Source organism: Mytilus californianus, unplaced genomic scaffold (genome assembly GCF_021869535.1).
Source record: "Mytilus californianus isolate M0D057914Y unplaced genomic scaffold, xbMytCali1.0.p SCAF_3, whole genome shotgun sequence".
NCBI classification, from domain to species: Eukaryota; Metazoa; Mollusca; class Bivalvia; order Mytilida; family Mytilidae; genus Mytilus; species Mytilus californianus.
The window spans coordinates 5355676-5382504 of record NW_026262679.1 but is presented as its reverse complement, the minus strand read 5'-3'; the positions used below and the strand labels follow the sequence as shown (position 1 = coordinate 5382504).

Below are 26829 nucleotides of genomic sequence, written 5' to 3'. Positions count from 1 at the left end.
TTACCCTGATTCACTTGGAACACCATGGCAAGAGAAGACAAATGCAATGCAACGGTTAAAACTCTAAGAAAATGTATCTTTATGTAGATTTCAGAAAGTTGGGTATTGGCTGGATTGAGAACACAGTGTAACAATAGAACAGTTCTTGGATTTTAAGATATGTACTGAAAAAAGTAAAATAAAAAAAATACTGGACTCCAAGGAAAATTCAAATCGGAAAGTCCCTTATCAAATGGCAAAATCAAAAGCTCAAACACATCAAACGAATAGAAAACAACTGTCACATCCCTGACTTGGTACAGGCATTTTCCTTATGTAGAAAATGGTGGATTTTAGTCTGGGAAGACATTGATTTATTTAAAAGTTGAAATTGAATTTGAACTAGCTTTCAATAACTGTGTGTACTCTTAGATCGGTACTTTGTGTTTTTTGTAAAAAAAGGGGGAGGTCCATAAAACCTGACAAAAACAAACGTTCGACCATATCAAACAACGGAACGAATGGAAAACGACTGTCATATTCCTCGATTTTCTGAATAAAATGGTGAAGTAAACCTGGTTTCATAGCGAAACCTCCCACTTGCATGACAGTTGTTATAGTTCCGTTATATTAACCGCTGATTTTTAAAGTCTGTTCTTATGTTGTGCTGTTACACCACTGTTCCAGGTTAGGGGAGAGTTGAGCGCTCACAAATATGTTTAACCCTGCCACACTCTTTATGTGCATGTCCCAGATTTGGAGCTTGTTAGTCGATGATTATCTTTATTGCTGTCTGCCATATTTACTTGTCGTTTTTATTTCTAGCATTAATCAGAGCGTTGGTTTTTCTTATTGAATTGGTCCACATTTTATCACGTGCGTACCTTGTATAGCTTAATTTACGGTTGTCTAATTAGTAATCATACTACAGCTCCTTATTTTATAGTATATTCTACAAAAGCACGATGACTATCGACAACAACTGGTGTACAAAAGTTTGATCCTTGTATCTATGATGAGTTTATTTACAACCACTGGGTCGATGCCACTGCTAGTGCAGGTTTCCTACCTTGTGGTTTCACCAGCCCAGCAATTTGTATTGTCATGAATTATCATTGATATGGTCATAATTATAAATGAATTGTTTATAAAACTTTAAAATTTTCGAAATTCTAAGAAATTTCTACCACAGGAATAGATTACCTTAGCTGTATTAAGCAAAACCTTTCGGAATTTTGGTCATTTTGTAGACGAAACGTGCGTCTGGCGTTCATAATCTTAATCCAGTGTATCTGTGGTGAGATTATTTACAACCACTGGGTCGAAATTTATTGAATGAAATACTTAGTTTTAAGGGACTTAAAAATAGTTTTTTTTTCAACAAATGTGTTATCCCGTGTTTTAAATATTATTAAGGTAAGTCAAACATTCAAAAAACATCTGTGGATTGTAGATATTTCATGCCAGAAAAATAGACAACCAAAAAGTGTTTTAGACATCATTTGTCTTCTGTGTTTGGGTGAGATTGACTGCCTTTGGATAGTTACAGTTGGTCCGATTGATTTGTAATAATTATTGTCAACCATAAGTAACATCAAGTACCACAGGCAGTAATCTCAGATTTGTTTAACTTATATACCTTTATATAACACAAGGTACTCAACTTTCATTTTCGTGAAATGACACTCGGTCGCAAATTTTTGGTATTTTCTATCATAGTCCGCGGTCCTGTATCCCAATTAAAATTATTAAACCGGAAATCAGCAATAATTTATCTACACAATTGATGTATAACACACCTACTTTTGCTTTCTAAGTTAATTCATGGCAGGCCTTCCAAGTAGTCCAACACTAAGCCATATCCTCATATCATAATATCATAACATTTGGTTGAGGAACGAAAATGAAACATTCAGCAATTTTTCCATTTGTAAAGGGACATTACTCTAGAACGATTAAAGTGAGGTCACCAAAATTCAAACTTGATCTGTGTTTTGTGGTAATAAGTATTGTGTATAAGTTTCAAAATATTTGGTTGAGGCAAACTAAAGTTAGAGAACGGAAACCAAATTTGGGACGTACGGACGTACTAACGGATGGACGAGGGTAAAACTTAATGCCCCCTCTGCTATGGCGGGGGCATAAAAATAATTATAATGAAAACCGTAGCTACTATCCGTTTAATGATATATTGTAAATTTAGAAATTATTGCGTGCATTTATTATTGCAATTTTTGAAACATGGACAATAATGCAAGATTAATTATTGCGATTTCGGGATATCTGCATACAGATATAAGATATCAGAATGCGAGTTTTTTTTATTGTGATACTCAACCAGTTACATTATACGCATCTATAAAAACCTCGCAATAATTTCTGAATTTACAGTATCTTATTTAAACTTGAACCCTACATGAGCAACATGATGGGTTCCACATGTGGAGCATGATTTGCTTACCCTTCCAGAGCACCTGAATAACACCCAGTGTGTGGTGGGGTTTGTGTTTCTTAGTCTTTAGTTTTCTATGTTGTTTTTTGTGTACTGTTGTTAGTCTTTTCGTCCATTTTCGTTTTTTGAATATCCCTTTGGTATCTTTCGTCTCTCTTTTAATACTCTTATATTTACCATTATTGAAATCATATTATTTGTCAATATCTGTAAAATAAGGTGTGACAGCAGTGAATAGCTTTTCAAATAGTTCTAGGTTGATTGCCAATCATAATCTCCATAGATTTAAACCAACATATTATCATTATAACCATAAAGTAACAAGTTATCAGAAATTGCCCCTCTCTTTGGTGCTAAGTGTTTTCAGTTTCTGATTGTGTAGCTTTGTTACAACCATTAGATTAGCTAAGACACACATGAGAAACACAAGGTGTTTCCAAAATGAAAACTAGAACCCATATTATTTTTGCAATGCGTGATTTATTATGTCAAAAATAAACATACAGGGTACACAAGCAAAAAATGCAACAATGATATAACATGGTATCATACATCCACTCCCCATTCCAATATCATTCACATACCTGTCAGTCATAACACTGCTGACAATCAACATTAATAAATTAAATGTAACAAGGAAGTAATATAACCTTGTGCTTACAAAATGGAAGACTTGTCAAGTAATGGCAAATATTGAACACTATAACATAAAGACAAATACAAAGTAAGATAACAATATTCAGAATAAAGTATTATTATACCCATATCTTTCTCAAGGTTAACAGTAGGATAACAGTATACAGAATAAAGTATCATTATATCCAAATTTATCTCAAGGTTACCAACCAATGACAGTCTGTCAACAAGTAGATCTCAAGGTTACCAACCAATGACAGTCTGTCAACAAGTAGATCTCAAGGTTATCAACCAATGAGTCTGTTAACAAGTAGATCTCAAGGTTATCAACCAATGACAGTCTGTCAACAAGTAGATCTCCAGGTTATCAACCAATGACAGTCTGTTAACAAGTAGATCTCAAGGTTATCAACCAATGACAGTCTGTTAACAAGTAGATCTCAAGGTTATCAATCAATGACAGTCTGTTAGCAAGTAGATCTCAAGGTTATCAACCAATGACAGTCTGTTAACAAGTAGATTTCAAGGCTATCAACCAATGAGTCTGTTAACAAGTAGATCTCAAGGTTATCAACCAATGAGTCTGTTAACAAGTAGATATATACAGTGACAAAAGTAACAGATATACACTGATTTTCAGGAGACAGTTTTCTAGTTTGACTGCCAAACCAATATGTCAGCTAACACCAGATTGATTTTTCCAGTCTCTGATAGACTTTCAGATATCCCTTCCTTAATAAAATTGTAGGAATTAAAGTGGAGATTTGCAATTTTAAAAGAGACTTATCTATTACTAGAATTTAATTACTTCACAAACGTTTATTTTATTGTTGTCAGCATACAACCCTGAATAGTGGATATCACAATGTAAACACTTTCAAAAGACATTATTATCATATCTTTCTATGTATTTGAATTTGAGATTAAATTTCATAGTTTACAATTTGTATTCCAGTTCTCTGAACAGAACTTTGTTTCAACTTTTACAGAACATTCAATTTATATTCAGATCTTATTTATTCTTTTTGACTCTACAGTTATATTCTGTGACAAAATTAAGCACAGAATAAATGAAAAAATATACATGTATATAAAAATAAGGAGATTTGGTATGATTGCAAATGAGACAACTATCCATCAAAATTCAAATTAAGTGAATGTAAGCAATTATAGGCAACCGTACTGCCTGTCTTTTTGCACAATGAATATGTATAACCATTTATCTTCATTCATTTAAAGTCAAGATCTTCCATTTTGAATACACAAGATCTAAATCAATTAATTAACGAGCAAATCATTATTTACATTTCAATGTAAATGTACATGCAAAACAGAACAGATAACAATTAACACAGACAGCAGTGAACAAGAAATTTTTAATGTTAACTTTGCATAAAACAACCTATATTGCCTGCCATTTATTTATGTTTAGATCTTGGAAAAAATGGGACAGCTTCAGTTTACAGGAAATATCTACTTGACTCTGACTAGAATAAACTAATTATGTCTTACACAGCTAAAATAAATGTCAGTGGCCACACTATAGACACTTAATGGCATCTAATTTCATTTAAGTTTACTTGTTTATATCGATCAATCAAATATAATAATCCAGTTTTAGGATTATTTTTTTTTAATTACAATAGCTTTCCATAATTAATTTCTCTTTTGACCGAGTTGGCTATAATTCATTGGTTTGATGCTGGAATTTACTTTCAGAATGCAATTCATTAAGCAATAACACTTGATATTCCCAATCAATTTGAAAAGACATTTACTGTTGATATTTGTAACACAGACTTTTGATAATTTTAAGAAAAGAATGGAAGGTTGGTGTCCATTCTATATAGAAAATCATTAATTGTGGAGTAATGCAGAGTGATGCCTTGATTTCTTTTTTCTTAAACATGAAATAATATGAGTTATTTCCCCTTATAAGGCTTATTTAAAACTTTTGTTAATTCTAGTACTGCCATATCTCATCATTTATCCCATCAGTAATACTATAAGCTTAAACAAGCAGGTGTCCACAAAATAATAAGAATAAAAGTTTGGTTTAATACAATGATAGGCTTGTATCTATTACTTCACTGATATCAATTATTAATGATGGACTACATAAGATATCAGATTTGATGAGAAAAGTATTTTCTAATGATTTATTTGAGAAAATACTGAACATATTACTTTACACCGGCTGTGTGTAAGAATTGGTGGCAAACACATCTGATAAGTTCAATGGTTATTCTTATAATTCAGGTTTTATTTTGTATGGTACTGTTTTGAAGAATGAAATACCATATATTAACTTCCATTTGAATAGTGAGGATCACTTTTTTTCTTCTTTTTTTGTTCATTCCTTACTCATTATTCAAAATAAAGGACAGCTAAAGGTCATTAAAGTTCTTTAATCTTCAAAAATAAATGATCAAAAATCTAAATTTCATAACACAGCTGGTTTCATAAACCATATTTTTCTTAATGACTTTTTTTTCTTATTTTCCATGATTTTTGGTCAATCGTTATGAAGTTCCCCATTTAGTCTCTACAATACATATTTATTTCAGTGAATCCTATAACGTAGGGTCAGAACACTTGTAAACATCAGCACCAATAATTGAAATAACAGTAATAACACTTTTATTGATATTTACTAAAGTTGTGTAGAATTCTGAACAGAATACATGAACAGTCATTCAATTACCTTTCTTTACCTTGTTTATAAATATTCAATAATGAACTACATTTTAATAATTTGATCAAACATTCAGGAATTAATTGCCAGAGTTTTTATACTTTATAAACAAAGAAATACCCCTAAATACAGAAATGTTATGTTTAGGATTTATTTTTGAAGATTTAAAGAAGTCAAAAGTACTACACCTTTTTTCACAACCCACGAAATATATTTACTTATATTTTGCCATCAACACTACTAAGTTATTCTTTATAAGTAACAGAAATGATAAATGTTTGTGCATATTTTTTTTTCTCATATCTTGCTCCTGCAGAAGTTGGTTTATAGTATTTCTTTATTAACCATACAAAATGTTACACCTGGTTTGAGGATCTAGTATGGGGTTTACAGAAATTAATGCACCAAATCTACTGAAAAATGGCCAAAAAATAGGGCAAAAAATATAGAATAGAGCATAAGGGGAGCTATAAAAAATAGAGGATAATGGCAAAAAAATAATAAGAATACAGAAATGGATGACCCCTTATCCAAACCCTCTGGTTTGACTTGCAGGTTTAGAATATTGCAATTGCGGTAAGTAGATTGTATAAATGGACATTCATTTTGTTTTACATGGCCTTATTTTGTTTTCCTTCAAGATAAACTGGTTTGTAACATATGTAACCTGTAATGTATCAACATCCATATGACATATGATAGAACAAGCTTATAGAAAGTCATTCAAATCTTCTATTTACAGCTTCATCTATCATTCTTTCCATTTCATTGACAAATTTGATATACACATTAAAATCAAATATTTTACAAATAAACAGTAAAAGGAAAAACTGAACCCAAAATAAAATCTGACTGTATACAATTATGTACAATTAAATAATTAGAATAAATTAAAGCACTAGCTATAATTCGATAATTTAAATGAGAATAAATTATAGCACTTGCTCTTTCATGTGGTTCAGAATACCCTATATTTAGATAGCAATTCATTATTTGCCTCTCTTAGCTGAACACCTGAGCATTAAAGGGAGATAACAAAACTTTGATAATGTATACCCCTGTAAATCCATTCAAACTGTCATATACTGTTTCCATCACTGACCTGTACGTACATACTAACTTAGTAACTTCTATAAAACAGACAGAGATGAATTACTTATGATTTTATAGAACATCATGAATAGCACCAAAATACTGCATAACAAGTATATATGATTGGAACTTTATCTCTTCATAAGATATCTTTATAAAGTTGTACTTGAGCATGAATATCATTTTTTCTATATTCAGTCATTCCATTTCTTATAGCATCAAAAATATCCACAACAAGAAAAAAAGTTAAAAGAGTCAAAGATAAATTTCCCAGACAAAAGCTGACTTTGGCCATTAATATTAAATTTCTTATCATTACCATTTAGGTTAAACCTCTGTACTCATTTCATTCATACAAGATATTATATATCTACAACCATAGTCTGATAAAAATACAAATTCTCAAAAATAATGACAATTATCACAGATTGTTAACAATGTCAATGCTATCATTTGATCATGAAAGTGCACATGCACTCATTCTCACCAATCAATTAAAACAAATCACAATTCTTATTCTATGGTTTTACAGTAAGTTTAGAAAGTTTACATCCTTAAATGAACAAAATAAAGTTTTGAATATAAAATCCAATTAAAGTGATCACCATATCTTAAGGATGTATTCTTCTGACGTTTCAGTCTCGTTGAAATCTCGTTCTGGAATTATTTCCAAAACATGTGATACAAGTGGAAAATATCAATGAATTTAAAAAATATTATAATCAAACTTAACTCTGTGAAAAAATTGTGTATTTACAATAAGTAGTTTTTAAGTAATAAAATTTTCAAATTTTATAACCAATCAAGTCAGTCTCATTAGCCAAAATGTTGTGAAAATGGGTGAGGAGTACAAGAAATGATTTTACCAGATACATGTACATCCCATATTAAATTTTACTTGTTAAATTTCTTAGATATGTATTTTTTCAATCATTTACAACAAAGAAGTTGAAATAATATGCTTTTTGTTCTAAAAAAAGAGAAAAATCCCAAATTTACAAAATTGACAACATGGTAAATATGACACTAAAAAGCAACAAAATTTTATAAAACTTTCTTATATCAACACCTACCTATAGTTTTTTTTAAGTCAAATTTATTCAGATTGGTCCACTTCATCTTAAGTGAAAGTATGAAAAAAAGTTTAATTGTGAAACTGTGATTTTTTTCATGATAATAGCAAAAAAATGGGTAAAAATTGATGAAAAATGGGAAAATCATCAAAATTGGGTACTTTCAAATGGCTGTAGCAAAAAAAGTGCACCACCATATGAATTTTTCTTCACCAATTATTTTTTTACAGTCATATAAACCCAAAAATAAGGTTAAGAAAAAAAGTTTAGTTCTAGAAATTTTTGGCTCCTCAGAGGTGTACATCCTTAATAGTAAAGTTACTTATTGCCTTTTTGATGCCAAATCATATCATCTATTTGTTTATCCAAAAGATCTTTTGACATTGTTATCTTGGAAATTAAATCAACCAGATAGAATAACAGATCCTGTGTCCACGCTTCCCTTACAAGGATCTGAAAACACTCCATCCATCCTATTTTAAAGATCTCTTAATAACAGGATCTGCATTGTTATCAGATTGAAATTAAATGGAATGTTATATAAAGTTTTAATGTCATTAAAAAATAAATCTACCCCAAGAATTTTACATATTTGAGTTAACAGCTGTAACAAAAATTATTTCGTTTTCAGTATAAAAGTTTTGCATGATGAACAAGTGGCTAAACTAACTGTAAAATCATGATAGAACATAAAATTCACTTTTCTAACATGCATTTATGAATACAATTGTTTATTACAAGAAAAACAGGTTTTCGATTTGAAACTTTCACTATGAGAAACATTATCTGCATAGCATACACAAATTTTGATATTATATGACATTACTGTCTATTCATGAAATTTCACGAAATCTCAAACTAACCCTTAACTTTTCTTCATTTTAAGCTCTTAAAAGTATAGCCTATAACAATAATTTTCATTTTATCTATTTATTGCTTTAATCACTCAATCTGAGATGTATCAGGATGTTTGCTAGTCATGTTGTTCATCTTGATTTTTTTTAATCAATAGCATTAATATCTGGCTTAATATTTAGTAAATGTACCTAAAAAAAAAAATATAACAATCATTTTAGATCCTTCCAACCTCCTTAATTAAAGACTGAACAGATGATAAAAACAGATTAATCTTATTTTCATTGCAACTTTGATTTTACTTTTTCGTCACCTTGTATTAATTGCTTCAAAATAAAGGTCTTTAAAAGAATACAACTGCATTATTTTTTCAACATGTATACCTCATAACTAGATGTGTCAATCAGTTATTTGACAGCACCAAATGGCTTTATAAATATATACCCTCAAACAATCAATGCTATTCATGAATTTTGATCAGTTATTTGAGGCACATTGGTAGTTTTACACAAATATCAGATTTCACAACAAAAAGTTAAAATAATGACCTTTGACCTTTGAAAGACAGGTAGTTGTGTAAAATATGATAATTATGGCAATAAAAACATTCTGGCTTCTCAATGTTATTTATCTCCTCTTCAGTTTGGAAAGAGAGGTTTTGATTAAACTTATTTTCAAACTTTGGCAATTAAGATGTTTTATTTCATTCTTTATCAATGTTATGGTAACAAAAATTATTTATATGAAAACTGCTCCTAAATAAACCATCATCTTTGTCCTACATAAAAAGACATTTTCTAATATGTTTTGTGTATAATATGAATACTTTCAAATCTCATATTTAAATAAAATGCATAAAACATTTTCTGGTTTTAATAAGTTCAAAGCACAACATATGGAATGAAAGCTTTAACAGTGAAACCTTTCTAAACACAAAATATGTATATCATTAATACTTTCAATCCAATACCATTAAGCCCCCCTTCACTATTTTTTTTAAACTAAAATGAATCAAAAGCATTCCTTAATTCAAATGTTTTACAACATATGGGCAAAAATATTATTTAATTTTATTCTCAATCTATCCCTTAATTATTGAATTATCATTCTTTAGTTTTCAAAAGCCATGTACCAACATTTCTTTATCAGTAAGTAAACTACAGGCCTATCTCCTTGACCCCTTTAAACATTGAAGCCTCCAAACAACCTGTACTGCTCACCTGGACTGAAAGACAGGTTTATAAACAAAAATTAGATGTCATATTTACAAATGTTCCAACAGTCACAATTCATATGTGTACTACTACAACTAATCCTGACTAGATACAGTAATGGAACAAGGCTAACAGAAATTAAAATTGTTCAAAAACCATAATTTTCTACAGTCAAATATCAGTATAACAAGTTGAATTTGGCTGATTAATAGAGGAATTTGTGCATGTAGACCTCTAACATGGCAACAAAAGGGAAGTAATTCTTGCTCAAATTGAGTTAATCAAAAACTATCTGTACCATGAAATGTTGAATTGCCATCTTGCCTAAATTCTGTTCAACTTAATGAATAAAATGTTGGTTGGTTGACATCAGCACAAGATAAAAGTTTCAACTAAAAATCTAAAAAAAACATTCTGTTTTGGTTCAAATTGGAAATGTTTGTTGAAGAGATAAAGATTTGTTTTACAGTGTAAATGCATGGACCCATGGATGACAAGTAATGGCAATACTTCACTTTGAGTGAGTAGAGGTCAAAAGAGAGATAAGATCTAAGTTTAGATAGGTTTCACCATGCATGGAATGTGTCAGGTTTTAATGCTAACTTGAGCCCTAATAATACTACAACACTGTTCAGAATACTGATATGACTAAAGGACAATGTAATGAACTTGGAGAGGTAAACTTATTAAAGCAACCCTTGACCTTAATTAAAGATAATAAGTTTCATTTTTTTAATTTAAACACTCAGTTTTCTAATTTTTTTTTAAAGCATTTTTCTTATTCTTCGAAACATTCCGGTAATATATTTGTATGTTGAAACATACAACAATACACCAATAAGGCATGTTGAGTGCAATACATAAATAGTTTTCTCAATGAAATAGTATTCAAGTTAAGTAATGTTTTTATCCTTCCACCTTTTCCTTTATTCTGCAAATGTGAGAAATACTCAAATTTAAGTGATTTAAAAAAAATGTTTTTTTTTTCTTTTTTTCTCACTCAATATGTTATCTTAGTGTATTACCTTTATTTAAGAGAAAGTTTATTTGTAGTAATCATAACATAGAAAACAGAGGGAAAAATGACACCTACCCTCCCTATCTACACACCTGGAAATAGATATCTCAATCACTGAATGATGCATATTAAAGATGTCCAGATATAAGTTTTACCCAATGATTCAGACATATAATGCACTTGTAGAGCAATGGAACATGTTTCAAATTGAGTTATCTCCTCTTTATCATAGAAAAAAAACAAATGCATTATACATAAATCAAATACTTAAGTAAAATATAATTTATGTTGCTTCTCCTGATATCTCTATTAAATGATGTTATAAGTATATAAATAACAAAGCAGACAAGTAAGGTATCACATTCCATTGTATTACATTATTCTCAACAACATCAGGTAACAATGTCACTATTCTCAACAACATCAGGTAACAATGTCACGTTTTATATTTGTCAACTAAGCAGACTCATTTGTGTAAACATTGTAAGAAACAAACTGTGAATTCAGTATTATTTGTTAAAGAATTTCTATAAAACAGAAACTACTTTTTAAAACTTTTCCCCCTTTTGATATTTTTATAATATGGCACTTTATAGTGAACTTCTGTCACCAATTTTCTCTCACAAATAAAACATTACAAATACAAATTTCATTGAGAATACTATTTAGCTTTCCTGAACACTGAATACACATTTGACAAAATGATCACATGTGAACACATACATTCATCACATAGCTTACACAAAGCAACTCATACATCACATGACTTAAAAAGCGAAATCTCCAGATCCATTGGCCAGAAACATTGTTACAAAAAAGTAACAATTAGGTTGTCAACAAAAATCCACCGCAGAGGTGGAACTATCGCTATGAATCCACAATAGCTTGAGATCGGTCATAATCTAATATTAACTCCTTGATAAAGCCCAATTTTTTATGTAAATATTCAAATCTTTTTTTCTGTTCAATGTACTTGATATCTTCTTTCTGTACTTTATACTCTGTCCTGATTAATTCCTTTAACTTCTGCAACAATAGAAACAACATTTTTTTTTTTATTGTACAAAAACTCTGAAATGTCAAATACACATTTTTAAATTCTTATTGTGTTTACAGCTGACTTTAACAAATATGTTATTATATCCAAGGCATAGCTTCTTTTTACTGTATTTTGATGGAAAGAACAATCTTGTCAAATTTTAAGCTCTGGCATGTTATCAGTTCTTTAATACAAATTAAATCAACATCATGATGTATAACAGTGTAAAAATCCAGGATTTGACAGCTTACTATGCTCATTAAAAAAGCCCTAAGCAAAAACATAATTTTTGACACATTAATGTGCTATTATTTAATATTGAAAGTAATTTTTACCTCAAATTCTTCCGTTCCTTGCTGTGTCTGTCTCATTTTGACTTCCAGGTCAGCAAACTTCTGCGTCACTTTCTCTACGTTCTTGTGAAGATTACGATACTCTTCATACTCTAAGTTAAATTCCTGTTTGTATTTATTTCTCTGATCCATACTCATAATATTATTATATTTGCTGAAATGTGAAGTTCAGAAGTCAAAATTTGTAGTCGAAGAAAAGGAGTTGTATCTTTTGTTATTACCCCAGTTGACCAAAAGAGAGAGAGAGAGAGGGGTGGATACTCCAAATATGTGTTGAATCCTGACACTTAATGTGTCATCACCAAGTCGTTTTTATTTTCTATATCTTGGTTTATTTTTATCCATATATTTCCTTGATGTTGATTGCAGATATCCGAGACGGATATTTCATATTGTAAGGTCTATGTTGTGATGAACATTTGATAATGTCACGACTATGTTCGGAATGTTGACCTCAAGATGTTTTTTTTGTGTGTAGTTGTTTCTAGGTTCTCGTCTTATTAACATCCACTTTTAATTGTACTGTCAAATTCTTAGTATTTTATGTTCTGACTATTCTAAAAGTTATGATCATTCTATACTGTTATGAATATATACATTTGAACCCTTTCTATACTTTTTTGTTATATAATAAAGTTACACGTTAATTTAAATAGAAATCAATAGGTTTGTTAAATTTATTTTTCTCTTTTTACTTAATATCAGATAGCCTTCCAACTTTTGGTACAAATCATCATAAATTCATTTGCAAACATCTTTTCACTCCCTCAGGCAGAGCTGACTTTAGATAAATTTTGATTTTCTTTAAGGCCCATTTTGGTCATATTGCTTCAAAAGCTTCTGCATTTTTACAAATCCCTAGCTTTCAAATGTTAAGGTTTGATCATTCTTGATAATGGTAAATCCAGAAAAGTGCTTCACACACAAAAAATGAGTTTTATTTTCATTTCATATGAGTGTTAAGAGATTATTCCTAAAGACGATCTATATATCATGAACTTACTTCACAAAGTCCAGATCACTGGTTGTGGAGTCTACATTGGAAGAATCTGTAACAAAAATAACAAATCTTAAAAGGAAATAGCTCAAAACCACATTTTTTATAACTTAAAATAGACAGTTGGCTCATCTTTCTGCATAATGGACAGGGAAACGTATATGAGGTATGCCATATTTTATATGACAGACAATTTAAAAATCATCTTCATCCAATTTCTTCAAGTAAATACTTAGTGACAAGACTGTATCAACTATCCTTCTTAGCCTAATATCAAAGACATTTGATATCTCAGACATTTCTGACTATAAATGCAGATTATAAATGATTGAAAAGAAATTGATATTGTTCTTATAAAGATAATGTAAGATAAAAGTATATATAGGTACAAGGTGTCCTTCCTATAGGAAATGTTACCAAGTTACACTGAACATGCTATAAAGTTCACAACTTTCAAGAATTTTTGCATTTAACATTTCTAATGACATTATAGAAGACAGTACAATTATAATGTAGTATTTTAGATTCCCCAAACTATATATATAAGATGATTTGGTTTCAATGCAAGTACCATCAATATTCTCTTTGGTATGTTTCCTGTCATGCCCATTGACTGATGATGTCACTTCCTGCTTGCTTTTAATGGTTTTATCATAATGTGATATCCTCTTCTGTTTCTTACTTGGTGGGAGTTCTACCGAGGGTTCAATTGGTCTTTTCTGTAACAATATACATGTCTCATATTAACATTCTTGTAACATAAATTTAACTGTTACCCATGCCACATTGGTAGTGTAAATCATCCAATTAAATGAACATATTTAAATTACATATTTCTATAAATGTCAGTATACTTTTACATATACTTAAAATAGATTGTCAAATTAACAATATGTTAATGAATAACAATGGCGACAACTATGTTTTGTGTTAGCATAAGACATTTACCACCTAGCCATATGCTGAGGATTCTGATATTTGGCCACTAGTATTGAAAAAAGTGCTTTATCTATTGTTTAAGTGTGGAGATAGATAATTTTGTCTAATCACTAACACATATGTCATATCATAACAGAGTGATGATTTCTTTATGCTATATAAAACAATTTGATTTCATGTCAATTTTCAGAAATATGAATCCTCACAAGAATAGATGATTAGAAGTTTTTGACCTTCACCTTTCATCTACTGATAACAAGACCTATAGCTTTCTTTTACTGGATAACAACAAGACCTTCTTCACCTTTCACCTACTGGATAACACCACCTTCATATTTCTTCTACTGGATAACAACAAAATCTACACATTTCTTTTCCTGGATAACAAGCCTTCACCTGTCACCTACTAGATAACAAGACTTTCACCTTTCACCTACTAGATAACAAGACTTTCACCTTTCATTTACTGGATAACACAACCTTCATCTTTTACCTACTGGATACCAAGACCTTCATCTTTCATCCACTATCTACTGGATAACAAGACCTTCACCTTTCATTTACTGGATAAACTGGAGACTGCTCTAGCAGTTAGGGACTGAATACAGTAACTGCAGATTTCTCAGTATGCATGCATAAATTTCTAGGTATTAATTACACCACAGATGTCACAAATCTTTAAATTCTGACAAGCAAAGATAACCACAATTTCAAATTTAGAATACAAACTTCGCCCCCATTCGGAATATACACACTAAATGTCTAATAAATGAGCTTTTTATCTTATCGTCAACCTGTAAAATACTGATAAATGTAAATATGTGCCAATAACCATGTATATATTGTTTTACCTGTGGTACTGAGCTAGTAGGACTGTCAGGTGAAGGATGACTGGCAGGTGAAGCTGAAGGGGACAGACTCTGTAGTTTGCTGAAATTATAACTCACTATATTCAAATCACCTTTATATTTTTCATTGTACATTGTATTTTATTAACATTAAATAATAAATATGACAAAAAATATTTTGTCATTTAAATCCACTGCAGTCTTCATTATATAATAGTAACTTAACACAACTTTCATTTTCAGCCAATACTATTGTTGGATTTTAAATAAACAAAATATCTTATATAAAATAAAATTTCTTCCTTTTTCCATTTCACCGACTTCTGATCACACTACTTAAGGTGCATGTATCCAAATCAACAAGTATTCATAAAAGCATATTTAAATTTTTTTTTAATCTTTATTGAACTAAAAGCTGTTACAACAACAATGTTTTTACCTTTTGACTATGTCTTTATCACTATCTGTATAAAAAGGCCAGTCTAGTGAGACATCTGCATACAGATGTTTAAGGAGGTAATACTTATTATCACGAGGATTAAGGGAAGCCACACTTGTTACATGCTGTCCAAAGCTGTCCTTATCTTTTTCTTTCATGCCATCTGAAATATTAAATTGAAGGTACACAATAGAATAAACCCTTTTTGACTTTCATGACATCTTTGATGGATTAATGTCTTTATTAGCAGAGATGTCACAATATTCCAGTGATTGAGTAGGATATATCCATTCTCTCACTCATGTTGTTATTTTTCATAGGATTTTTAATCTTCTTTTTTGTAGTTGAAACTATTTTATCTTTACAAACTTTGTACAATCAACATTGAAATGAAACTAATCAATAATAAGTAAATTAGCTAAAACAACGGTGTACTTCAGATTGTGTAAAAAAATATGCTTTGACAAAAACTTATTGATTTTTATTTATTTTAGATTCAACCTCTCTTTTAGGAGACAGGTCTATAGAAGAAATTTCCCAATTTTGTATCAATATAATTGGGTTTTCTACAGATATATTGAAATAGTTGACACCTATGTTATTGGACAGTCTATATGCTCAATATACATAACAAAATCCTTTTCTCATCCTTTTGTCTATGATAGATGGACTAGATTACAACTTATATCATACATTCTCAAACAATAAAATATCCTAAATGTGCCCCATTAGATGGCAACCAAATATTTATCAATCAAAATCTCAAAAATACATACTGAACATATAATACAAAACCAAAGACGCAAAATTAAACACCATTGAAAATCATTTAAATAAACAAAATGGCCTAACAGAACAGCCAAATCTACAGGAATACAAAATGATGTTTTATGTAAAATATTTCATTAAAAAAACATGCAATATGTACTTCAATGAATAATAAATGATTGTGAAAATAGCTTTTAGTTGTTTACTTATAAATTCTACCACTGAATTGAGAGTGATACTACATTTCTCATCTCAAGACAATTAAATTACCACTGAATTGAGAGTGATACTACATTTCTCATCTCAAGACAATTAAATTACCACTGAATTGAGAGTGATACTACATTTCTCATCTCAAGACAATTAAATTACCACTGAATTGAGAGTGATACTACATTTCTCATCTCAAGACAATTAAATTACCACTGAATTGAGAGTGATACTACATTTCTCATCTCAAGACAATTAAATTACCACTGAATTGAGAGTGATACTGCATTTCTCATCTCAAGACAATAAAATTACCACTGAATTGAGAGTGATACTACATTTCTCATCTCAAGACAATAAAATTACCACTGAATTGAGAGTGATACTACATTTCTCATCTCAAGACAATTAAATTATCACTGAATTGAGAGTAATACTACATTTCTCATCTCAAGACAATTAAATTTTCAAACTTAAAGCACAAGGTTTACTGAGCATTTTAAGTAGAACTGTGAGAGTGGAGAATCATTTTATCGCACCAGATATGGTGGTGGAAATTTGTTTCTCTAATGTTTTTAGAATAGATGTAATCAAATTTTATACACTGGACGTTAAGCAATCAACTATCAATCAATCAAATTTTATATCCCTTTTTTCAGTGATCTACTAAAATATTTTCATTTGAACTGTCTTTATAAACAGGGTAACTTCAGTTATATAGACCTTACCCAACCAAAAACCATTGTAAATAGTAACAATTATAGAATATTGATGTAAATAAGATGTATTAATTCAAAATAAGACTAAACAGGTCTTAGCAGATATAAATTTCACTATTTCAAATTTCAAAATACTTGAAACTTGAACATATTTTTACCGAGATGATGGAGTGAGTTTGTATTTTGGAAGGAATATATCTTAACCATGTCAATGACATCTATAACATGTATATGGAATTCGGTGTATGACATGACCTAACTATAGAACTGCAGGAAGGATGTTTCTATCCTGGTAGCCTCAGGCAGATCATCTTACATTCTCAGTCTTTAACCTTAATGATCTTCTGAATGTTTAACATAAATAAAAATGTCATTATTCTGACATAATTACTCATTAATTCAGGTAAATTCCACAATTTCAATGTGTGGAATAATACTTTATTAGATTAAAGTCTAATATTAATGATAACCCGCTCACGTTTTATGAACTATAATAACAGTTACTCAGTTTCTCAGTTCTACCCCCCAACTAAAATCACAAATAATGTATATGAGCATGTTTATAATACAACAAAGATTTGAGTAGGCCTCCATGTTTGTTGTTGAGATATCAATACACATTATATGACAAGTTAGAGTCAAAAGAAGATAGATATAATATCACATGTTACATGTTCTGTTGTTAAAGTCATGCAGAGACTTCTGATAAAGTTCAAAATCATTAACTTATCATAAGATCTTCCTTCAGTATTTAGAAACTGTTTGCTTGTATTCAGGTACATTTCCTCTAATATCTTTTATCTATTATAGTTGTAGATTTTATGATTTAGTTAAAAAAGAAATTAACAGGAAAAAATCTCAGATATCAAAATTATTTGATTAAAGTTTTTTTTATATATTTGCCAACATTTAATAAGAGAACAGCAATGTGTTGCAAAAAATTCCTCCATGGTTCTATATCTGTACTGTTGTCTGTAAAATTGTATTTACAGCTCAAATTGACATTACATCACTTTCTAAAAATAATACTTCTACTTGAAAGCTCCATAAATGTTGTTTGTTTTTTTAATCCTGAAAATGCTTGCATATTGTTTCCTTGATATTCAATAACTCCTTACTTAAACAACACATATATACTTCCTATAATTTGGTGTAGTGAAATCCATGATTTTACTGTAGGGAAGTTTACTTGAAAAGATGATTTCACAGTTCACACCTTTAATAGGCAATTTATAAACAATACTAGAAATATGATCTATCATTTTAAGTTTGTAGATTTGTAAAAAAGTAAATGTTATGATCATTACTGTGCATCTAAGAGCCAATTGGATGTCCTCTAAAATCATTTTTCTTAAAGGAAAATCCCTGTGTGCTGGTTTTAAAACTAAACATGTTTCATTAATTTACAATGGCCTTGCATATAATGAATAACATGTACTTTTGATTAAAACAAAAACATAAATAATTGTGGCAGTGCATAAATATCCAGTCAACTAGTCTCCAAATCTAAATGTCAATAGAAGAGTTTTTTTTTAGGTATATGTTTTTCGTCATACTTTTTCCCCAATCATTAGCAAAAATAGTTAAAACTCACGAGAGGGTCATAAAGGGAGTACCACAGATAAAAGTGTAATAAAAGTGTGACTTCTCAATGAATTTAAACTTATTTTGTAATATGTGCATTTTCACCTCTGCAAACAAGGCTATTCCAGCCCCCCCCCCCCCCCCCCCCCCCCCCCCCCCCCCCCCCCAAAATAAAACATTAGAAACAGGTGGCATTAAATAATCCTTAAGTACCTTCTAATAAAAAAAACCTAAAATTTATAATCCTATGAATGTATCATTCAATAAACAAAAACATGTTACAAAAATATTACATTCCTTTAAGGGATTCAAATATTATGAAACATAAAATAATCATCTAAAAAAAAAAAGTTTTACAAAATTTGTACAGTACTGGACTTGTTTATTCATGTCTGCAACTGGACGTTAAGCAACCAACAATCAATCAATCAATCATGTCTGCATAGTAAATGTCATAACATACTCTTATGATTATTTGAGAAGAAGTGAATGCAGCATTTTCCTCTGAAATTTACGTAAAATAATAATAGGAACATTGATGGTCTGACACTAGTAGCATAATGGGGAAAGAAATGGACACACAGAATCCCCATCACTGTTTATTATATGTAATTATAATAAATAAATGAGAACTGACAATAAGGGGAATCTGTCTTAAAGTACAGTAGATGTATCTCTGTTCAAATGAACTTACCTCTTTTTAATCGCACCAATAGCTCAGGTTTCTTAAACGGCCTTACAGCTAGTAAATGTAACAGTCTTTCCCTATAAAACATAATTAATAGTTATATTTACATACCAGGAAATCATGGATATTCAGAAGGGTTATTAACAGTCAAATTACACTCTCAATCTATGAGTAAAAAATTTACTCCCAAGCAAAAATCAATTATTATTCATATATATTTAGGAAATCTATTGCTTTTTCCATATTCATGTAATTGTTATTTGTGAAGCAAAGTGCTACCATGGTAACTTTAAGTAGGTCATTTGCATTTTTTTTAGGTGTTTAAAAGCCATTCAAAAAGCTTCAACTTATTCTGCAAAGCATTTCTTTCTAAGGAACATGGAAAATATTTAAAAAAAACTTTAATGATGAGAATGAAAAAAATTTATTTGCAGATTTTTGGAAGTTCGTTATGAACATCACAAAAGAAACTTTTTTTACTAACAAAATCAAACTTTAAAATTACTTTTCGCACAGATGTAACAACACTTGCAAAAAATAAATGAATGCACCACCTCTGATATAATTAAAGTTGAAAGTTAACTTACCTGAAAGGTTTTTGCATCACAGCAGGATTAACTGTACTAGCAGGTTTTGTAGAAGTAGGGATGAATCCTTTGTTAAGATTGGAAGACGTAACAGCATTATTACGATGAAGCGCTGATGTTGTTGAGGTGACAAGGTTTGTTGGAGGTTGGCGTTGAGGCACTGACACAGGCACAGGCATCGGAGAAACCACAGTTGGCTTCGGTTTATTTTGGTTTATTGCACTTATTGTTGGAGATGGTTTGGGTTGTGATGTTTCAAGTTCTCGTTTTGGATTTTTAATTATGTGTTTGACCCTTTTACTAATATTTGGTCCACTATGTTTGATTTCCTGGGTTCTGAAATAAGAAAAAAGATGTATTTATTAAAACCTTTCATGATGATATTACACAGGCATGTTCTGAAACCTCTCTATAGCAAAGGTTGTCCTATTAAAGTGAATGACAAAACCAGGATCTATTTATTACAGAAATCCTATATTTAACCCTCCTGAACATCTTCTTAGCATGCTTATGAATAAATGAGGATGTTGGATAAACATCAATGAAACAGCTACCCAACAATAAAAAAATAACCAAATGACATTAACAGGACAAGACACACTTCTGAACAGGTGTTTATATCATGTTCTAAATAGTCAGCAGTTTGGACAAAGATCAAATTCTATAAAAAGTTATCTTAACAATGTTTATTAGATCCAAAAGTACCTCATCATAAGATGTTTATGTATCATATATTATATATGCATTTAGTTACTATGTCCAAATATATATAAATATTATATCTAATGACTTTCAGATTACAGTCAATGTCATCATTAAAGCATTAATACAAACATAGGGAAATGAAGCTGACAATTTTCTACCGGTTTGTTTAATCATACAAAATTATTGCAGTTTATATATCTAATCGTACAACAAAATGACACTTTATGTTTTTCTTTTTTTTTAATTTTTCATGAATAATGACCAAAAAATTGCCTTTTATTCAACATCAGATTTGTTTTTTGCTTTGAGAAACTAAAATTCCTTCATACTGAAATGGACATTTCTAACTTTTTCTAGCAATATTTAATGTACAAATCAATAATATTTTTTATTATGAAATTTTATACTTTGCAATTTTTCATAACTCAAAAGGTTTAAAATCCAATGTAATACAAATCCTACCCATTGCTTATTGATGTGTTAATCTGAGAACCTTTAAAGATCACAGCTTGAAATGTAGTTAGTTCTCTTTAATGTTTTTTTCTAAAGGAAAATTTACAAAAATATTGACAGAAGTACATATATTAATTGACAGTTTTATGAACTTGTAACAAAGGAGTTATATAATAATTTGTATAACTAATATCTAAATCAGAAAAAATAATTGATATTCAACAGTAATTTGTCATTTAAATATAATTGTTTCTTTCTATCAATAACACACAGATGTGATACATGTAACAAAATCCTTTAATTTAAGTTCAGTTCTCTGTTATGTTTTAACATCAACAATATATTTCCAGTGAAATTGGTAATGCCTGTGTGAAAGTTGTTAAATCAATGAGTTTAGCATATTTAATATCAAATATTCTAACTTTTAATGAGCTACCTTTTTGTACTGTTTACAAATTCTATTGTAAACTTCTCTGATGGAAGACAAATAACCCAAAATTTTAATTAATTTGAACAACTTTAAATGAACAAGTTCCTCATACCAATGCACACAAGGCTTTTAACCTGATCATAGAAGGAGGTAAAGAATTCTTGGAACAGCTGCTTTAGCTGAGAGCCAAACCGTTGTATATTACATGCATCAACAGAAAAATCCAGCATTGAAAATAATTTCAAACAGGTAAAACTGACAAACTTTAAAACTTCTACATAATGAACAATGATATTTTTTAAATTCCATTTTTTAAACTTTACAAGAAATCAGAACAAAGTGAATTTTTGTTAAAGTTGAAATAAATAAATAGTGAATGTGTCCAAGGGACACAGATGATGCCCCAGCTTGCATATAACATTATAAAGGGACATAATTCAAGAACGATAAAAGTGACGCTACCCAAATTCGTACTTGACCTGAGTTTTGTGGTAAAAAGCATTGTGTATAAGTTTCTTAGCATTTGATTGAGGCAAACTTAGTTAGAGAATGGAAACGAAAAATTCAGAACTTTTTCATTTGAAAAGGGCATAACACTCTAGAAGGGTAAAAGTGACGCCACCAAAATTCAAACTTGATCTGTGTTTTGTGGTAATATGCATTGTGTAAAAGTTTAATAACATTTGGTTGAGGCAGACTCAAGTTAGAGAACGGAAACCAATTTCGGGACGTATGGACGTACAGACGGACAAGGGTAAAACTTAATGCCCCCTCCGCTACGGCGGGGGCATAAAAAGATATGTGATAAAATTATTTTCGTAACAGACAGTAGTCAAAACCAAAACTGACAAACCTGAACTAGAACCTCACAGAAGATATAAACAGACAAATACAAACAGTAGTAAGTGAAGAAGACACCAAACAATTTGGCAAGTGAAGCCCCTTATAAAGACTTACCCATTCAGTTCTATACATCTGTAAGAACTTTTTAAGTGAAGCCCCTAATAAAGACTTACCCATTCAGTTCTATACATCTGTTTGCAAGATATGACAATTGAACAGAAAAATATATAAGAAACAACCTTGAATTGGTCACTTCACCTGGATGGCAATCTAATGCACATTAAACCCATATCCCCTTTTATCTGATACATGTTTATAGTGAAACCCTTTTTAATGGAAGTTGGCCAAATCTTTTCTTCAGACGCTTACTCAACCAGAATGTATCATACTTTTAGTGTTGAGCATTATGTCTTCTACAACATAAAGAAATTCAGGACTGATAGTGCTAAGTCTTCTATAATAGTCAATAAAATGCTCCGCTGGGCGCAGCTTGATACGACAGCAGAGGTCGAACCCTGAACAGTTGGGGCAAGTATGGACACAACATTCAAGCTTGATACAGCACTGAATTTGGATTGTGATTAAATATTTGACACAGCATAGGTTTCTGACACAGAATGAATGTGGTCTAAGAACTCAAAATTTTGAATTTACCTATTCAAACCATATCATTATTATTTGCTTTAACATATAAATCAGAAATAACCAATTTAAAATGGTAAATTTTAAAGAAAAAAAAAGGAAAAAAAAATCCCTCCCCCAAATTTTTTGAACCTCCTTATGATTCATCAACCCCAAACTCAATCCCAGCCTTCCCTTTGTGGTATGGTACCTTGCAGTACAATTTCAGAGAGATCCATACACTTGAACACAAGTTATTGTCTGGAAAACTAGAAAAATGCTTGATTTTAGGCCCCTTTTTGGCCCCAAATTCCTAAACGTTTAGGGCAATTACCCCCAAACTCAAACCCAGCTTTCCCTTTGTGATATGGAACCTTGTAGTACAATTTCATAAAGATCCATACACTTACACACAAGTTATTGTCCTGAAACTAGAAAAATGCTTATTTTTGGCCCCTTATTCCTAAACGTTTTGGGCAATTACCCCCAAACTCAATTCCAGCTTTCCCTTTGTGATGTGGAACCTTGTAGTACAATTTCAGAAAGATCCATACACTTACACACAAGTTATTGTCATGAATGTTTGTTTTTTGCCCCTTTTTTCGCCCCTAATTCCTAAAATTTTGAGGCAATTACCCCCAAAATTAATCCCAGCATTCTCTTTGTGATATGGAACCTTGTGGTACAATATCAGAGAGATCCATTCACTAACAAACAAGTTATGTCTGGAAGTTACAAAAATGCTTATTTTGGCACCTTTTAGCCCCTAATTCCTTAACTGTTGGTACCATAACCCCCAAAATCAATCCCAACCTTCCTTTTGTGGTATTGAACCTTATGGTAAAATTTCATAGAGATCCATTCACTTAAACTAAAGTTAGAGTGCGAAAAACACAATGTGTCTTGGACGACGACGACACCAACGTCATACCAATATACGACCACAAAATTTGTTTGCGGTCGTATAAAAACTTCTGGACAGTTTAAAGTACATATCTAGTCAACTAGCCTATCTAAGAAAATCTTAGTTCAGTTTTCAGAAAAATTACATGCAACAGAAATAAGACATGAGATAAAATTGTAACGAGAATATCAAATGAACAATACTATAAATCACCTGTTGTTTTATTTTTACAGGTTTATTGTCAAAGTCATAACAGTGTATCAAAAGGGAAAGATTTATTGTCAGTGAAGGATTTTATGTACATTATAATACATGTACTTGTTAATTCAAAGACTTAATATATGACTGACATGTTCCACATGGTACAAATCACTATACAAGGAAAAATACATAAATCAAAAAACATATCTATACAATTACATAATTGATGACTTCATAATACACAAAATAAATGTACAACTATCAGAAAAAATTATTCAACTTTGAACTCTAGAAGTTACACTTCAGGCTGTTGTGACGTAAGGTCATTCTGGCCATATATTAGCCAAGTGGTTTTAAGAAAAGGTATTGCACAAAACATTTTCATTAAAAGTTCACTAATTATATCAAATATTAAACTGAAAGATTACCATCTAGGGATTATCCCTGCCAAAATTGGTTTATATTGATTACATCAGATTTCCAATTGCAAAGAAGAGGGTACAATTTGGTGCTTATTTGGCCCTGTGGAAAACTTAATGGATGATACAATCATTGGCTACTTTATTGGCTAAATGTAGGCCTTGTCTTTAGGAAAATAACAATATTGGATTAGTCTTGATGACACAAAATGATTTTGATGTCAGTGAAGTGAGTCATAGTGGCTATTTACCAAATTTTGGCAAAAAAAGAGAGGCTAAATTCATAAACACAAGCATCGCTTAAAACCATTTCCTATCAGCAAGTAAATAAACATAAAATACTCATCCTGTGTGAATATCTTTTTGGGCGAGACTTGTGCTCTATTTTATTTCTTAACATCTGTGCAATTACAGAATTTACTGTCTTTAAATTGCAGTATTACCAATGAATGGCACTAATTTTAAAATAATACCAAAATGTTTTATTATTAAAGAACATAGATTTAACATGTAATTCTGTAAATTTGACAGAATTTTAAATAGAATTCATATTAGGGCCAATATGACCCAAAGTCATACTTTGTCCTTTAATTAAAAAAATATTTTCATCTTTATTGTAACAGTGACCAGTGGACTTATTTCCTAAACAGTGACCAGTGAGTGGACTTATTTCCTAATTTCTGTAAAAAGCAATAAAGGATGATTGGTGTAAACCTACAAAAAGTTGTCTGTTGATCAGAATATTCCAATTTCCTGAAAAAAATATGGATTGAATGCTGTATGAACCTGTTATCCTTACCTAACTTTACCCCATTCCTATAAACCTGTTATCCTTACCTAACTTTACCCCATTCCTATAAACTGTTATCCTTACCTAACTTTACCCCATTCCTATAAACCTGTTATCCTTACCCCATTCCTATAAACCTGTTATCCTTACCCCATTCCTATAAACCTGTTATCCTTACCTAACTTTACCCCATTCCTATAAACCTGTTATCCTTACCTAACTTTACCCCATTCCTATAAACCTGTTATCCTTACCCCATTCCTATAAACCTGTTATCCTTACCTAACTTTACCCCATTCCTATAAACCTGTTATCCTTACCTAACTTTTCCCCATTCCTCTTGAGCACTTTTCATTTGTTCTCTGGTTTGTTGGAAAACATCACTAGTGGCTATCACTGTCATTTTATTGGTCATAGAACCCTCAAGTATCATGTGGTTTCCATTGCTGCAAAATAACAATTATAACCTTTATGTAGCCAACAAAATAGGACATAAATTCTACCTCTGTCCTCATAATTTATGTTGTGCAGTATTTAAGATCCTCATGTTAAATAAAATGAAAATAACACTATTAATGTGTTGCTTCTGAAATGATTTAAAGACAAAACAAAACCTCAAAAATAATGCAACACCAGTTCTTATTGTTCCATTACGGAAATCTTGGATCCATTATGTCAAAATATTCCAAGCAGACTAGTTTGAAATGTCAGTTACTGGTACTAGAACAATTGTTATGCTTAAAACAGATTTCTACTGATTCCAGGCTTTTACTGAATATTACAGATACTGGAAATCTTGTCAAGTTATAACAGTTTCTACTGAGTCCAGGCTTTTACTGAATATTACAGATACCGGAAATCTTGTCAAGTTATAACAGTTTCTACTGATTCCAGGCTTTTACTGAATGTTACAGATACTGACAATCTTGTCATGTTATAACAGTTTCTACTGATTCCAGGCTAGGCTTTTACTGAATATTACAGATACTGGAAATCTTGTCAAGTTATAACAGTTTCTACTGATTCCAGGCTTTTACTGAATGTTACAGATACTGACAATCTTGTCAAGTTATAACAGTTTCTACTGATTCCAGGCTAGGCTTTTACTGAATATTACAGATACTGGAAATCTTGTCATGTTATAACAGTTTCTACTGATTTCAGGCTTTTACTGAATGTTACAGATACTGGAAATCTTGTCAAGTTATAACAGTGTCTACTGATTCCAGGCTGTTACTGAATGTTACAGATACTGGAAATCTTGTCATGTTATCACAG

At 30.6% G+C, this 26829-nt stretch overlaps 1 protein-coding gene and 1 long non-coding RNA gene across 7 annotated transcripts in view; one reads left to right on the top strand and one right to left on the bottom strand.

The window, feature by feature from the left end:
* Positions 1 to 3060: 3060 nt before the first annotated feature.
* Positions 3061 to 3687, top strand: LOC127733872 (uncharacterized). 6 transcript variants are annotated; one of them, XR_007997221.1, is made up of 4 exons: positions 3061 to 3208; positions 3310 to 3389; positions 3431 to 3512; positions 3554 to 3687. It is a non-coding gene; the product is annotated as an uncharacterized LOC127733872 (long non-coding RNA). The 6 variants fall into 6 exon arrangements; XR_007997220.1 differs by having other exon boundaries at positions 3269 to 3350; XR_007997219.1 differs by having other exon boundaries at positions 3269 to 3389.
* Positions 3688 to 4502: 815 nt separating this feature from the next.
* Positions 4503 to 26829, bottom strand: part of LOC127733871 (RNA polymerase II elongation factor ELL2-like) — a 54432-nt gene continuing 32105 nt past the window's right edge. Inside the window, exons 4-12 of the mRNA XM_052243318.1 lie at positions 25872 to 25997; positions 20186 to 20521; positions 19605 to 19675; positions 15630 to 15792; positions 15194 to 15272; positions 13975 to 14122; positions 13410 to 13455; positions 12389 to 12560; positions 4503 to 12040 (exon numbers count right to left, since the gene is read on the bottom strand). Of these exons, the coding sequence (XP_052099278.1) occupies positions 11882 to 12040; positions 12389 to 12560; positions 13410 to 13455; positions 13975 to 14122; positions 15194 to 15272; positions 15630 to 15792; positions 19605 to 19675; positions 20186 to 20521; positions 25872 to 25997 (1300 nt within the window). The 3' untranslated portion in view covers positions 4503 to 11881. The remainder of the gene's footprint in view (positions 12041 to 12388; positions 12561 to 13409; positions 13456 to 13974; positions 14123 to 15193; positions 15273 to 15629; positions 15793 to 19604; positions 19676 to 20185; positions 20522 to 25871; positions 25998 to 26829) is intronic.